At 42.1% G+C, this 14,075-nt stretch overlaps 1 protein-coding gene across 2 annotated transcripts in view; it reads right to left on the minus strand.

Annotated features, from left to right (window-relative positions):
* Nucleotides 1–737: 737 nt before the first annotated feature.
* C2CD2 (C2 calcium dependent domain containing 2) overlaps nt 738–14,075 on the minus strand; it is a 39,505-nt gene continuing 26,167 nt past the window's right edge. Inside the window, exons 11-15 of one of the 2 annotated variants that reach the window (XM_035315865.1) lie at nt 13,861–13,974; nt 11,634–11,761; nt 10,502–10,817; nt 8,687–8,723; nt 5,115–5,235 (exon numbers count right to left, since the gene is read on the minus strand). In XM_035315865.1, coding sequence (XP_035171756.1) covers nt 8,698–8,723; nt 10,502–10,817; nt 11,634–11,761; nt 13,861–13,974 — 584 coding nt within the window. In that variant the 3' untranslated portion in view covers nt 5,115–5,235; nt 8,687–8,697. Of the gene's footprint in view, nt 5,236–8,686; nt 8,724–10,501; nt 10,818–11,633; nt 11,762–13,860; nt 13,975–14,075 lie in introns of both variants that reach the window. The other variant, XM_035315864.1, reaches the window with a different exon arrangement.

Genomic DNA, 14,075 nt, shown 5'->3' on the forward strand with positions numbered 1-14,075 from the left:
CAAGAGCATCACAGAAGTTAAATAAATAAAGACCCAAGATTAGAGCAGAAAGGAAAATGAGGAAACTTTGTCAGGAGACGAGTATGGAGCGTCAGCTAAGCACTTCAAGGATCTGAAATAAACAGGCAGATAGACGCGGGCAGTAACTCTCAAGGCAACGTACAATTTCCTTGCAAATAAAGTGCAACACTCACTTCTGGGAGGGAAGTAAAAACACCTCCGTGGCTATTTTCATGTGAATGTTTTGTCTTGTTTTCCTCTGGTCTGGTAGGGCTTTGTGGAAGCATTCGTTTAGAACACAATACTTTCAGCAAAAAGAACCTTATTCGCAGCCAGTGCTCATTTTAGTACTGGTCTTACATACAGGATCTATGCACTAACACCCCTTTTGCCTCCCAATTCCTCCCCCAGATTACAAATGGCTTCAAGATAATACAGTAAAACTAAGAGAAGAAATAATGAGTAACCACAGTGATCGCTCAGTTCACCCTTCCATTAGATTCCCACCCTGTCCCTGTTTTAGATAATTCTCAAGGAACAAGAGAGGGCTCCTTGTATGGCCGGGTGTGCCTGGATTATCAGAAAGAAGCCGTGGTGTCAACACAGAGTAGGTGGAGGAGTCTGTCCCTGGACAAGCTGGTGAACGGTCTGCATTAAACAACAGGTCAAATTCGTGACGGAGAGTAGAAAACTGCCTGTTAAGTTTGGCTGACTAGGTACGTAGGACAGCACACAACCCAGAGACAACTGGCGTTTATTGTATGTACAGCAGTAGTTATTTCTTTAAAAAATCCTCGTGCTTTTTAGTGATGTAATAAATCTGTACATCGTAGGCTTCTTAATTACACCAACTTAATTTTACATACACACTCAGAAAAACAACAACAAAAAATAGAACACCACAGAAGCAACCATCACAGTTGTATGCTAGGAAAAAATGTTTTACTTCCCCCTGGAATATCAGAGCATAGTACATTATTGGGAAATACGAAGTTACAGTATTGGAAAGACCTCAGATCCCTCCTTCACAGATACTTCACACCGTGCCAGCACCTTGCATAGTAGCAGATTGGATATCCTGAGTGAAATGGTATTATTCACCCTTGACTTCAAGCAATCCTCCCTGTTCTGTAGTTAATCTTGAACTGTTTGTCACCGAGGCTGTGGCTCAGCAACACGCTGAAGCACTTGCTAACTTAAAACACGTGAATAAATCCACCTAGGTGCTGTGGAGGTCAGAGCAGGAGGTCACCTGTGCCCGCTCACAGGGGGAATGAATGCCTTTGGAGCTCTGGTACGCTTCCTTCTGTACCACAAGCGCTTACCTCAAGCTTCAGCTCTACAGGTAAAATGCAGCAATAAGCTAAAACGAAAAATCCAGGTGACCCCCACCTTGTAGAGAGCTCTTGCCCCTTGTAACACCTTGATATACCAGAGCTAAAAGGGATGTTAAAACAAGAGCAAGACTTGCTTCCTCCATACATATTCAACAGCATTTTATGTAGTCAATTCCACTTTTCTATGATATTTCATGAATCAAGAACACCAAAGCATTACTTGAAATACACAGCAGAGAGCTTTCATTTGAAAACCACCTGGGACTAGCGAGGAGCTGCAGTACCAGAAACAACCCTAAAATTTCACCCATTCTCAGAACTGGTATTGCAGGCAACAAACAGCATGGTCTGAAACAAGCAGCACTGGAAACCAAGCCCTCTCGAGAGCTGGGCAGGAACTACGGGTCTGTATGACCCAAAGCCCCAGCCAAAGAGCCAGCAGGGGAATAAAAATCTAACAGAAACCATAAGAATAAAGCCCAGAAATTATGCTTGCACAGTTTTATTACCTCTCCATTAAGCCGAACAAATTTGTCAAAGGTATTTTGCTTTTTAAATGATTTTTTTTCCCATTGAAATCCCTTCTCCTTCCTGCAGCCTCAGTTTCAGAAGTGTTGTGTATAGTTAGGAGTGAAATGACTGACAATTTCTCCTGGGGTGAACTGGATGTGAAACACAGTGACTTAGGGATAAAGGAACCCTTTCTCTGTAAAGTGACTTTAAAGTGACTTTAAAGTGAACTTTAACAAAGTTACCTAGCTTGTATTCGCATGTGAGATATTAGGCAGCTTAATCGCTTTAATTTACAAATTAATTTTTAATTCTTGTACTGCTTGTTCAGTCAAAATTCCCAGAAAAGCCAAGGCAAATCTTGGCTAGGTAGGGATGCAGGTCATCATGTCATAAAAATGAAAAGCTTAAATGTCATAAAGCAAAAGCACAAACACAGACTAAGAAGGTTCAATTATGGGCAGAAAAAATTATCTTGTTTTTACAAGATGACAAAAATTATTTTTTGGAAGAGGTTGGGAACACACACCAGCCAGATGCAGAGGTCAGACATTAAACCAAACAATGTTTATTTTCCTGAGGAGTGAAGGCAATTAAAAAACAAGATTCCCTTGATTCCCTTTTAACCCCAAATGCCTTGCTTTCCTCATTTTCATAATTAATTCTCTCTCAACATACATGAGCCCAAATCTTCACACAGTTTGTAGTATATAATATATATATATATATATACACGCATTGCAGTTCCCACCATTTAAGACACACATTTAGGCAATTACCAAGATTTTCAGAAAGATCAACAACAACAACAAAAAATACACCAAAATGCCTCCGGGTATATCTGTTCTTTGGGGTAAGTAAGAAACAAGCAAACCCTTTTGTATTCTGCACGTTATTCAGTGTTATTTCAACTTCATTCTACAGTAAATGATAAAGCTTCTGTAAATTAAAATCCCAGTTCAGTAATTTAAACAGACTCCAAGTAGTGTTACATACTCCCTCTACATTCCCAGTTCTCCAGCTCTTAAGTGTACGGGGTGCTATCCACAGAGCTGTCTCGCTTTGATTTCTTCAGTTTGGTGGTTAGTCTTCCTCCTTCGGCAGACAAAACCGAGCATTTAAAACCTGCGGGGGATTTCATCACCTACCCCGCCCCATCATGCAAAGAGTTCCCAGCGTAGTCGAAGGGAAAAGTGCACGTTGAGGGAACTTAACTTCAGACTTCTGAATGCTCAGATCGTGGGCTGCTACAGAACGAATGAATCCTAACTTCTACTTTGTGTTAAATTAACTACAGACAAAAGTGTTCACGCACATTCAAGCAGGACAAACCCGTATTACTAAACTGGGATTTTTAAACATTACAGCTCCAGGACGCTCATGTGTAACAAATTATCAAAACATAGAATATTAAAATGCCTTCAAGTGTTTTCATAATAAGCAGCATGCTTAAACATACAGCCATTTGATAGTCTGGACTGCTGTACTGCAGTGATTTTACTAGGTTACACATAAATGGCTTTTTTAAACAGTAGACTCAGTTAAAAGATTTTGACAATTCATTTCTTCTACTATTTTGTTGGTTAAAACAAAAAAGGAAAAGAATAAGAATCTAGTTTTATTTTTGTAAAAGTATTTACCAAGGAATCTAGCGTCCATCGCAAGTTTTGATACGTGTTTCTGTTCTTCAGTGACCTTCTATTTTTGAAGAACGGTTTAAGTTGAAAGCTGAAATATCTGCCAAAGCCTTGGATGTCTTTTAAGGGGCAGGAAGGGGAAACCCTGTTGGCAAAGCAGGCACAATCTATCTTCCGTTTGTGTCAGTAGTTTTGATGGAATGGATGCTTTTATTGGCGAAAGAGAACAGGTTTGGTCCTTTGTCCTCAGTAGGAATGTATACAATGGAAAAAATACAGGTATGCATGAAAGGGGGTACCTGTGAAGTACTGCCTTTTAACCTTTTAGATAGCTGAAACAAGAACTCTGCCCTTACTTTCACCAGTATTTCATTTCAATTTAAAGAAGTTAAAGGAACCAGCTGCAATGTTTAATGATGGAAAAAGAAGTCAAAAACCAATCGAACACTCACCCCATGACAACAGTGGTAGATCTAGAAACTGAAAGACCAAGGGAATTGTGATCATTATTTTTTTAAAAGCTCTCTTCCCAACTGTGTTTTCTAAGATGTCACTAAGTATTTGGCAAGTAAAACAAGCTGTCTAATGAGAAGTTTATATAGGGTTAAATATGCTCTGTTCGACACTTACTGCTCCTAGCTTTGCATTTGATATGATGGTTTATATCCTTGTCTAACAAGTACTTGGTAGAAGGAATTAGAGCCCCTAAGATAGGTTTTTGCATTAGCAGCACAGCTTCTCACACAGGGAAGAAAAGCTACAGAGGAGAAGTCTTAAATGTTTTGCTTGCAAGTAGACTCAAGTAGACTTTTAAAAAAGTTCTGTTTTTTAGAGTATAACTTATGCACAGAACATTAAACAATATGCTAGTATAAGTGTTTGCATAATTTATTGATTTATGGCTAGTATAAAAGGCATCTCTCCACCTACATGGACTGAGCAGTTATTATAGCAGGCTACAGATATTACAGTAGGCTATCTTAATCAGCATTTTACTTCTGCTTCTGAAAACTTACCCGTTTCCAAATTACAATACAAACTGGATCTGGGTCTCTCATTTCCCTTTCAGCCTGACCAGAATCACAAGCTGAGACTTGCGTTGCTACTACTCCATGCTGCAGCAAGGAAGCACAGTGGGATCTTCTCTCTTGATGGTGGTTCAGCCATAGAGCAGGTATGATTTTTCAGTGCTCGGCTCCCCAGTAATGTAAACTAGGTGCTCACGTGCAGGTCCTCTCCACCTGCACCATTCCCTGCCCTCCCTCATCTTGTACAACACCCCACACAATCCTCCAAAAGCTGTCATGATGCAATAACTGCTGCTTGTATTCGGAGGAACAACTTGATAACCAGAGAGAAAAGCGTTCTGGAAGAATAAACAAAAAAGACAAGCCTTCTGTTTACTCCTTGACCACTGCATTAGTGAACATCATTTTATGCAAGTCATCAGCCTCATTCGTATTCTCTAGTACTGCTCTGTAAACAACTGATGTGCAATAATATCCCACCAGAGAGCGTCCGGACTTATACACATGGTTCTGCCGAAGCACCGTTCAGTTTGCTCTTGCTTTTGTTCTTGGAAAGCAGCTTTCTGTTAAGAAGACGTGAAAGCGTGCCTCCCTTCTTGCGCGTCTCCTCCGACAGGGGCTGCTGCAGGTAGACAAGATCGTTGTGCGACTGGCTCATTCCCGGGTCCTTCTGATGGTGTCGCCGACGGAAGAAGAGCTTCGCGCTTTTTTTCAAAATCCCACCTGCAGAAGCAAAGAGCAGAGGCACGGGACACTTTAGACAGAACGGGCTGCTTTCCTCTTGGACCACAGCTTTAGCTATAACTGCACCACTACCAAAAAAAAGCCTGGGTCTCAACATTTCCAGTTTAAGCATAACCCTCTTAACAATTTAATGTTAGAAAGCTAAGAGAGTGGTGCGCCTAAAGCAACAACACTGATGGTTTGTAACTGATGGGACATAGGAATATGAGTCCCACATTGGAAAAAGTGATTTTGGATGCTGGCAAACATGAGCAATCGCTGTGCTTTAAGCCAGAAGCACACATTCATATGCTACGTGCTACTGAATCCACCTTGCCCCAGTCTTGACCCAGCTCTCTCCCAGCCAAACACCATGGAGAAATTCAGGCTCCATGAAATTCTGTATTTCTCTGCTTCTCCTCATTCCATGCAGGTATCATGCAAACTGAATCGCTTAGATTCGAGACAGACTGTGGTAGCTCTAGAACTATGCATATACACACGCTCTTACAGTTCGCAGAAAAGTTCAGGAGAGAAGAGCTCGCACGCATTGCTGGAGGAGCACTAAAGGAAAGGCATTATTTTCCTTCAGCTCTCTCTGAAGTGATGCAGTTGAAAAGGAAGGAAAGCTACCGTTCAATCTATCTACGAGCAATCAAGTATTAATCCTCTGATTTCAACTTCTCAAGTCAACCACGCATCTTGGGCAAGCTGCCTTCCTTACACTTTGTTTCAAGTGTTCTTCTGAAAGCTATGATAGTGTTCAAACATACACATGCACAGCGTTTAGTCTGGGTTGCACACTGGGTTCTCAAACGTCAAACAGGCATATTCAACCTTTCTAGTGCAATAGAAGTATGGAGTATTTCACAGAAAGAATGAAATAGAGAAGGAAATGTCACTGTTGTTTCAGCAATAAAAGGAGCTGAAATGAAAAGATTACCCTGTTATGCACAAAGTGAAGGTGGCATTTTAATCTGAAGTGCAGGACACGGTTGGTGCCTGAGCTCAGCACCTGGCAGCCAGCCCGCATGCAGCAGACTCGAACAAGCCAGGCTGCATGTGTTCTACAAGAGGTCAGCACCATCACCTAGAGTAGCCATCATCAAGCGCTTGCTGTTTGAAAATCCTGTTAGAAATAACAATTCACCTCAAATAGATTAAAAATAATATTACACCTGCTTCCAATAGATTCAGCAATTTGCCCAAATCCCTTCTTGTGGTAAATTAGTCCAGGTTCCTTTATTTTGTAGTACTCCTCCTCTTGATCCCATGTCAAACCTGCTATGCAGCCAAGGCAATTGCCGCTATCGTCTCACCAGGGCTTCGTGCTGGCAACACCAGACACCAGTAGTCTTCCCTCTTTGCAAGCCCTGGCTGTTCCTGCCAAATTCCACCTTCCCTTTCCACGTGCGTGCCTGATGTGCAAGGCAGCTCAGCTGGCAGGGACGCGGCCAGCAGCACTCAGCCCGGTGCCAGCACATCAGCCCAGCGTTAACACGGAGATCGTTTTGTGCAGAACCAGGCACTGTCATCGGCCCAGGGGCACAAGCCAATTTGAACGAAGGAGGACCCAGGTAGCAAGCCAACACAGGAGGTTTCTGGCAGTCAGGCAGGGCACGTGAGCGAGGACAGTCACCTCCCTGGCAAAGCTCCCGCAGCCCGTTCCCCTACCGTAACCAGGTTTCCTCACTCCTCAGATCAACTATTAAATCTTGTCACAGCACAGTCTCCATTCTGCTTTTCCTCCCCTTGCAAATGGATGCAAAAAGCAACAAGCAGACTAATTCCTGCATGTGATCGTGTCCAACAGCAAGGATTACATCATTATCAAAGGACTCGATGCAGGCTGCGTGGCATTTTGCACAGCAGCAGCTGCAGAATTGGCAATTCATGGCAGCCCTGCTCCACGCAGCCAGATGCTTTGTTCAGACCGGAACACTTACAAACATGCGCTTGGCATTATTACTTTTTATTTTAAGGACTAGGCACTCAGCATCTGGGAGGATGTTCCAGCGTGTTTTGCCTCGCTGCGGCCGAGACTTGGCTCACCAGGCACAATGGGATTGAAGCAGAAGTCAGCTGAAAGCAACTGGAACTCACGGATTTGACTCTTGACTGCTCTCCCATCACCCTCTGACTGATCACTTTGGCAAGGCAGTACCACTTCAAGCTCTTGTCAACAGCATAAAAGACACAGTGTTTTACCCCGTGACACTGACAGCTGTTAATATGCAGGGGCAGGGAGGGGGGGTTGCTGAGGCCCTGCGGCTTTTGTTTTAGCACTCAGCTGTTCTGCCCCGCAGACTTGGCAGCTGCAGCTGAAGTTGTGCCAATGGGAGGTACAGGACAGAAGAGTTTATCTGTAAACAGATACGTAGTCCTATCCATTCAGACCGACTTTCCTTCCTAGGGAAGGGAACCAAACCAAGACTGCTGCAAAACTTGTGCTGGTGGCCCAGGACAACTCGCAGCGGCTGAAAAAGGAGCAGGCAGCACTTCCCTGAGAACAGCACGGCCTCAGCAAAAGCAGGAGCCCCCCACTGTGAAAGCTTGTGTTTTCAGAGGTACTGAGGTCACTGGTACCTGGGAGCTTGCCACATCCCCACTGCCACCCATCAGTCTCCAGCCAGTCTGGCACGCGCTGCCTGACGGTGGCTCCAGCTGCTGTGGAGGCATGCACCCCAACCGAGAAGAGAGGGTACAGGACAAATCACAAGCTTGGTGATGCTCGTGCTGTCTGCATGCTGACTTCTCGAGTTCAACAGGATCCGCATGCCAACTTTGCCCCTAACACCAGGAGATAAGCAGAGTCTCAAGAGCACTGTACGGACTCAGGTCTTCACAGGCTCCTGAGCACAGGCTTGTGGGGCGAGGATCGCTTCTTTCCGTAACAGAAATTAGATTCAAATTTCCTTCCACATCTACTAGGATATGAATAGATATGCTTCTTTCCATTCCTTCCCAACTCCAAAACAGTATTTAATCCAAGTGATTGTGTAAATAGCTGCTGAGGAACTTATAGCTCAAGGCGTTTGGCTAGAAATGAGATCTAGGAAACTGTAAGCAGCAGCTTTTAAAATAAGCATTCTGTGTATGCATATCCAGTACGGGGTCACACATGGTTTGCATGAGCAGATGTTTGACTGATAACCAGATAGGACAGGAATGGGCATGACGGACAGAGATCAGGAGCACAGAGCACCCCTCCAAGCCTTCCTTGCCGTCCACTCTGCGTGACCCACCCGGACAGCACATCCACCAGGAATTTGTTACGGCAGACTAAGTCTGCTAGGGCATCCGAGCACAGGAAGGCCATTTTGGAGGGGGGAAAGAAATGGATGGGGGGAGAAGAAAACAGGTGCCAAACTACATTTTGCTTCGATGTTTACAATGAGAGTACCATTGTAAAGCTACGTTTTCTTTAAAAAATAAGACAAAAATAACTTACTGTGTAGGTAATTAATTCTGGCTGGCATAGTAGTCCTCTTAAGTTTATAAAAGGGAATGGGTAAGAAACAGGAAGTCAGAAAGGTAAAGAACAAAAATATGCAAGAGTAAAGAAATATAGAGAAAGACAATGCTAACTTGAAGACATTAATACCATACACAAGGCTTTTTAAAGCAGAAGGCTGAATTTTGCTGTTGCTGTTCTTGTTTTTTAGAAGGGAAGGCATTTAACAAAAAACCCTTGAACTATTCAAATTTCACTCAGGAAAACATTTCTACCTCCTTTCCCTATCTCACTCCATAAAAGCTATTCAGCTGTGACAAAACAGAGATTCAACATTTCCACACAAAGATCTGTGTATAAGGAAAGGGATTTTAGACTGTTTTTAGAAACCCTTTTCAGCTGAGACAACTGTCTCCAGTATTAGAGAGAACTTGTCCTTTTTAGCAGTCCTACCCTACACTGTGCACAGAGAATCTTCAGAAGTCTGATCTCTTTGCAACATACTGCACAGGGAAAAAACAAAACTAAAAACAAAAAGACAACAGTTCACATACAAACGTCCACTTGTGTGTTTTGAGTAACACCTTAAAGAAGAGTTCAGAGGTTTTGCAAAATCTCACACAGCTTTGTAAATTTCACCAGGCTCCAAAAAAGACAAATGTGCACTTCATTTAGCTGCCTAACCCCACCCCAAACACACCCCAAACTTTCTAATGCCAAACCAATTGTTACTGTGCCATTCTAAACTATCAGATGGAAAAAAAAAAAAAAAAAAAAAGTGCTGTGAAAAAACAAGACCTCAATGTCCTAAGGGAGAACTTTGGCAAAGAGGTCTAGTATGTATCTTATGTGGGGTGCATTACAATAATCTAGTACTATACTGAGATTTTGTAAAAAGCCATTTCACACTATCTCAGGGTAAGGAAAGAACAGAAAATAAAGCAAAAGAGGGATGGATACGTGTGAGAAACTGCAATTTTTACAACTTGAATGCACATCCCCTGTGGCTGGCGTGCTGCCTGTTCAAGGCACAGGTGGGAGTCCACTAAGTTGCTCTTCTTCCAGACTTTTTAAACAGCCACCTGTGTCTACCACATAGCCACAAGCCAGCACAACAGCCTAAGAAGTCACTGGATTTATAAAGGAAGTGCAAAGAATCCAAAGACATTTCCAAATTGCAGCTATCCAGGTATGTAACTACATGAGCAAAATGATCTGACCCTTTATTTACTTACTAAATTATCCTTTATTCCTGTTTCTTTATAGCAAACTACGTATTAATGAAAACAAAGAAAAACTTCTGGCTTAGCCACGGTGCTATCTGAACACATATTTTAGTGAGGGCAGGGGAGTCTTGTGCTCAGAGAAGCAAGGAAGAAAGGAGGAAGAAAAACAGCCTACCAGAAAGCAACCGCAGGACCTTGCCATTTTCACATCAGTAATGGGACTCCTAACACAGCACAAGTCCTTGTTTACAAGGACACATTTTTCACTGAGGAATTGACAGTGTGGCCAGTTATCTCCCTCCCAGATACTGAGTCAGGCTTAGTGGTCTGCCTTTCAGCTCCTAAGGGTGAGCCCTTCTAACTTCCAGATGGAGAAGAACATCACAGAGCCTGCCATATCTCTGAGAGCCAGAGGTCTGCACTCTTTATAGCTGCTAGTAAGACAGCTTCCATCAACACCATAATTGCATGGAGTTTCAGAAGAAAAATCAGTACAGGAAGAAAAACTACTGTACAGTGTTGCACAACGCTGTCACTTATGTACAAAAAGCAGTCGTTCACTGAAGGAGAGGTAAGGCTCACGTACCTTTAGACTTTTTCATGCTCCCCGTTTCTGAAACACTTAATGAGCTCCCAGATATTTCTTCACAGGTCTGGTCTAAGAGTGTGTTGGAGTTCCACTGCTGACTGCCATTCTCCAAGCCCCAAGCCTTATGGGCACTTTGCTGAGGGTCAGTATCAGGTACTATTTCTGAAGCACTTAACGATAGCTTTTCATCACAGGTGACTTTTGCAGTAGCCTCCTCTCCAGTGGGTGCTGGATCTGCTTCTCTGCAGGAGCTGTCCATGGCTGCAGCATAGTCCATCATCAGTGCAGCTTCACTGTCCTGAGATAAAGAGGTCTGCCCAATGGAAAAAATAATAAATAAATAAAGGTACAACACTGACACAAGCTGCTCTGTCAGAAAAAAACAAGCCTCCCTGCAAAAGATCTTTCCTTCTCTCTGCTTTACACTTTCATCTGCACTGCTCAGGGCTATCAGAAAGCCATTGGGAGGCTCCTTTAGCTCCACTAAAGGAGAGGAACATATAGTCAAATTCTAGTAAGAATCCATATTCAGGTGACCATTTAGGTGCCCATAATCACCTAAGCATTGTCTTGTTAAAGCCAAATGACTGGAAAAAAAAAACAAAACTTAAGTGCATGCCTCACTCCTATCACTGGCCCTAGTGCAAGTAACGGGACACTTTCCTACATGTGCTGCTGTAGCAATGTATCAGCTTGCACAGAAAATCATCTTTTTATTATTTATAATCTTATTATTTAACTATTAAGAAGATAGGTATCAATGTATTTCATCCTGTAGAAGGACTTCTTGACAGCTGTATCAGATAAATACAAACTCACAAATCCAAAATATGGGGGACTAATCTTTTGTCCTCACCTAACCTGGTCTTCCCCAATTCCTAATCATCCCACTCCTGTCCAAGGACACCACACATTTTTAGTCAGGCAGTCAAATTAAGAATGAAAAATCAACCCACTCTGCAGTAAACCCACTCATATCTGGCTCATCTTGAAACAGTAATTGAAACAAACAGACCTAGATCTTGCAGAGATTGTTGGATGGGGGACAACAGAAAGCACATTTATGTAATACTCAGTGGAGCAAAGACTTTACAGGACTAAGAATTAAACGTGTTGTTTTCTGCTCTACCTTGGACACCCCTGATATGATAATGGTGCTTTTCTTCCTAGGAGACTTCAGCTTCTGCTTTGCAGACTCGCTTAACTGTCGAATGGCTGCTTCTGCAACAGGATCAGTGCCATTCAATACCAACAGTTCTGAAATGAAAGAATAATTTCAGAAGAAAGAAAAATGGGAAGTATCAGAGCAAAGACAGGCAGATCTTGTTCTTAATTTAAAATTCAAAGAAATTAGCAGAAATAGTGTGAACACCACGCATAAAAAAACATTTTCAAATCCACCACCCAGCTATTGGGTCTTGCCTTTCCATTCTTCTCAGTCTGGTCCATGTTACCCATTGTTCTGAGAAAAGGTACAAAAGTTGCACTTACAAACCCCAGCCTTGAACACACAGAAGGTTTTAGAAACCTGGGCAAAGCGGCCAATTATTTCAACACATTGCTACACTGCAGTAACTTTGGGCACAAGCAAATATAAACTAATCAAATTCATCAAGCTTAGAAACAAACAAATCTAATAAAGTTAATAAAGCAGAAAAAAAACAACCCACAGATTTAATTATTGGAGGTGGGCTCTTCAATAATAGATTTAACAACAAAGGATACAGTCAGGACTAGCATTAATTAAACTGAGTGGTGTCTTTTTGTTGTTTGACATTAAGGCACAAAAAGCGATGCCTAAATAATAATACCACACTAAGTACCTCAGATACTTTTGGAATTTAACAGTAGGTGTGCACAAGTGGTATGCACAGCCATGCCTGCCTGCACATTTAATACAAACCCCTGCTTTTCCGCCTTCATAACCACTGCAAAGCCCCCTGGAACAGTTGAGTGGTCAGGACAGCATCAGAAGCACTGATTAACTCTTATTGTTCTCATTATTTAGAACTTTGGCAAGGACACAGTGTCTTTTCCATAGAGCTTGTAGCTTATGGCATTATGTTTGTAATAAATACTACCTAAGTTATTGCCATACTAAATGCTCCTTTGTATTCCTTTCATTTGCTTAGGCTTCTGATCTAATGAGTAATTCTTCCTGTTGTGGTGTATTAACATTTCACAGAATTTCCCCTGAACTCCCATAAAAAGAAAAACACTGCCCATCTCAATGTGCCCTAAGCTGCATTCACAGGTTCTCCATTAAGTGCTTTGTATCTTTGAGATCAAAATCAGCTATGAGAGAACTTGGAAGTCTAAGGCTTCCCAAAATGGCTTTGTAAATGGCTTAGTACCATCCTGCTTCGTGGTATCATTTGTCTAAAGACACAGAAAGATTCAAGTGTTATTAAACCATGGTTCGCAGTCCTTCCCAAATTTTTCTCTTTTTTGGCTGTACATCCCTATCTCTGAGCAAGCCTTCTGACTGTTCCAGGAGCAGCCTAGATCATCTCCAGATGTTCCCATGTGTGCTCAGCCCATCTGTACGAAGAAAACTCCACATCACGTGCCATTTACAGCTATACTGGACCACACCTTTCATCACTGCTGCCTACAGAGCTAAAGGATGAATGGTGGCAACACAAAGGACTGAAAAATATGCTGAAGATTCACACTTGTACCTTGGAAAGATAAAAGGCCACAGAGTCAAAATTGAGTTGAATTCCAAGTGAATTTGTAATTAAAGGTATTGTCGATGCTACCTGGTGCTCTGAAGAACCTGATGGTTCTTCAACTATATGCCAGGTGACTTAGGAAAGTGAACAAACTGGCACGGCAAGATTATGTATTTGCATTAGCACCAAACAAAACAACAGTGGCAGAGTCTGGAAGAGAATTCAGTGTTCCTGCTGTTCCAGTCTGCTTTACATCAAGCCAGCCTCGAGCCTTCTATTCAGAGAGGGGAATTCAGAATGGAGTTAAGTTTTGGACGTTTTTCATTTTGTGCAGTATCCCTATGCCATTATAAAGGAGGAGCCTTTCATTCAGAAGGAAGAGAAAAGCCAGCCTGGCTCTTTTTTTTTTTTTTTTCTTTTTTTTTCCAGTCACCTCCCCTCTCCAAACCACAGCTCATTGTTATTTTTTCAAAATTAGTAATTTAAATTTCCAATTAAAAACAGACTTCTATTGCAAGACTGCTATATCCCTAACCACAGTACTTGCTAACATAAACAACTCAGTGCCTGTTGAAAGGCAGTAGCCATGTGGGTTTGTTGTTATTTTAACAGGATTACATTAATCCCATGTGCAGCCTAGAGAGACGTGTTCTGATTATAAGCTTTGAAAGTTTCTATTACCTGTATCTGAAGATGATAAAGTTTTGCTGACTGTAGCACCATGAGAATGGGTAGCTTGAACAGAGAAATCCTTTTCAATCATCTTGACCTTAACTGGAGTTTTCACAGGAGAATCTGAAGACCAAGTTTCTTGGTTATTTAAACTATTCAAGACACTTAGTATTAAAATAATGACTGTTTATTATACCAATTTAAAAGCTTGTTCAAATCATAAG

Source organism: Oxyura jamaicensis, chromosome 1, assembly GCF_011077185.1.
Source record: "Oxyura jamaicensis isolate SHBP4307 breed ruddy duck chromosome 1, BPBGC_Ojam_1.0, whole genome shotgun sequence".
NCBI classification, from domain to species: domain Eukaryota; kingdom Metazoa; phylum Chordata; class Aves; order Anseriformes; family Anatidae; genus Oxyura; species Oxyura jamaicensis.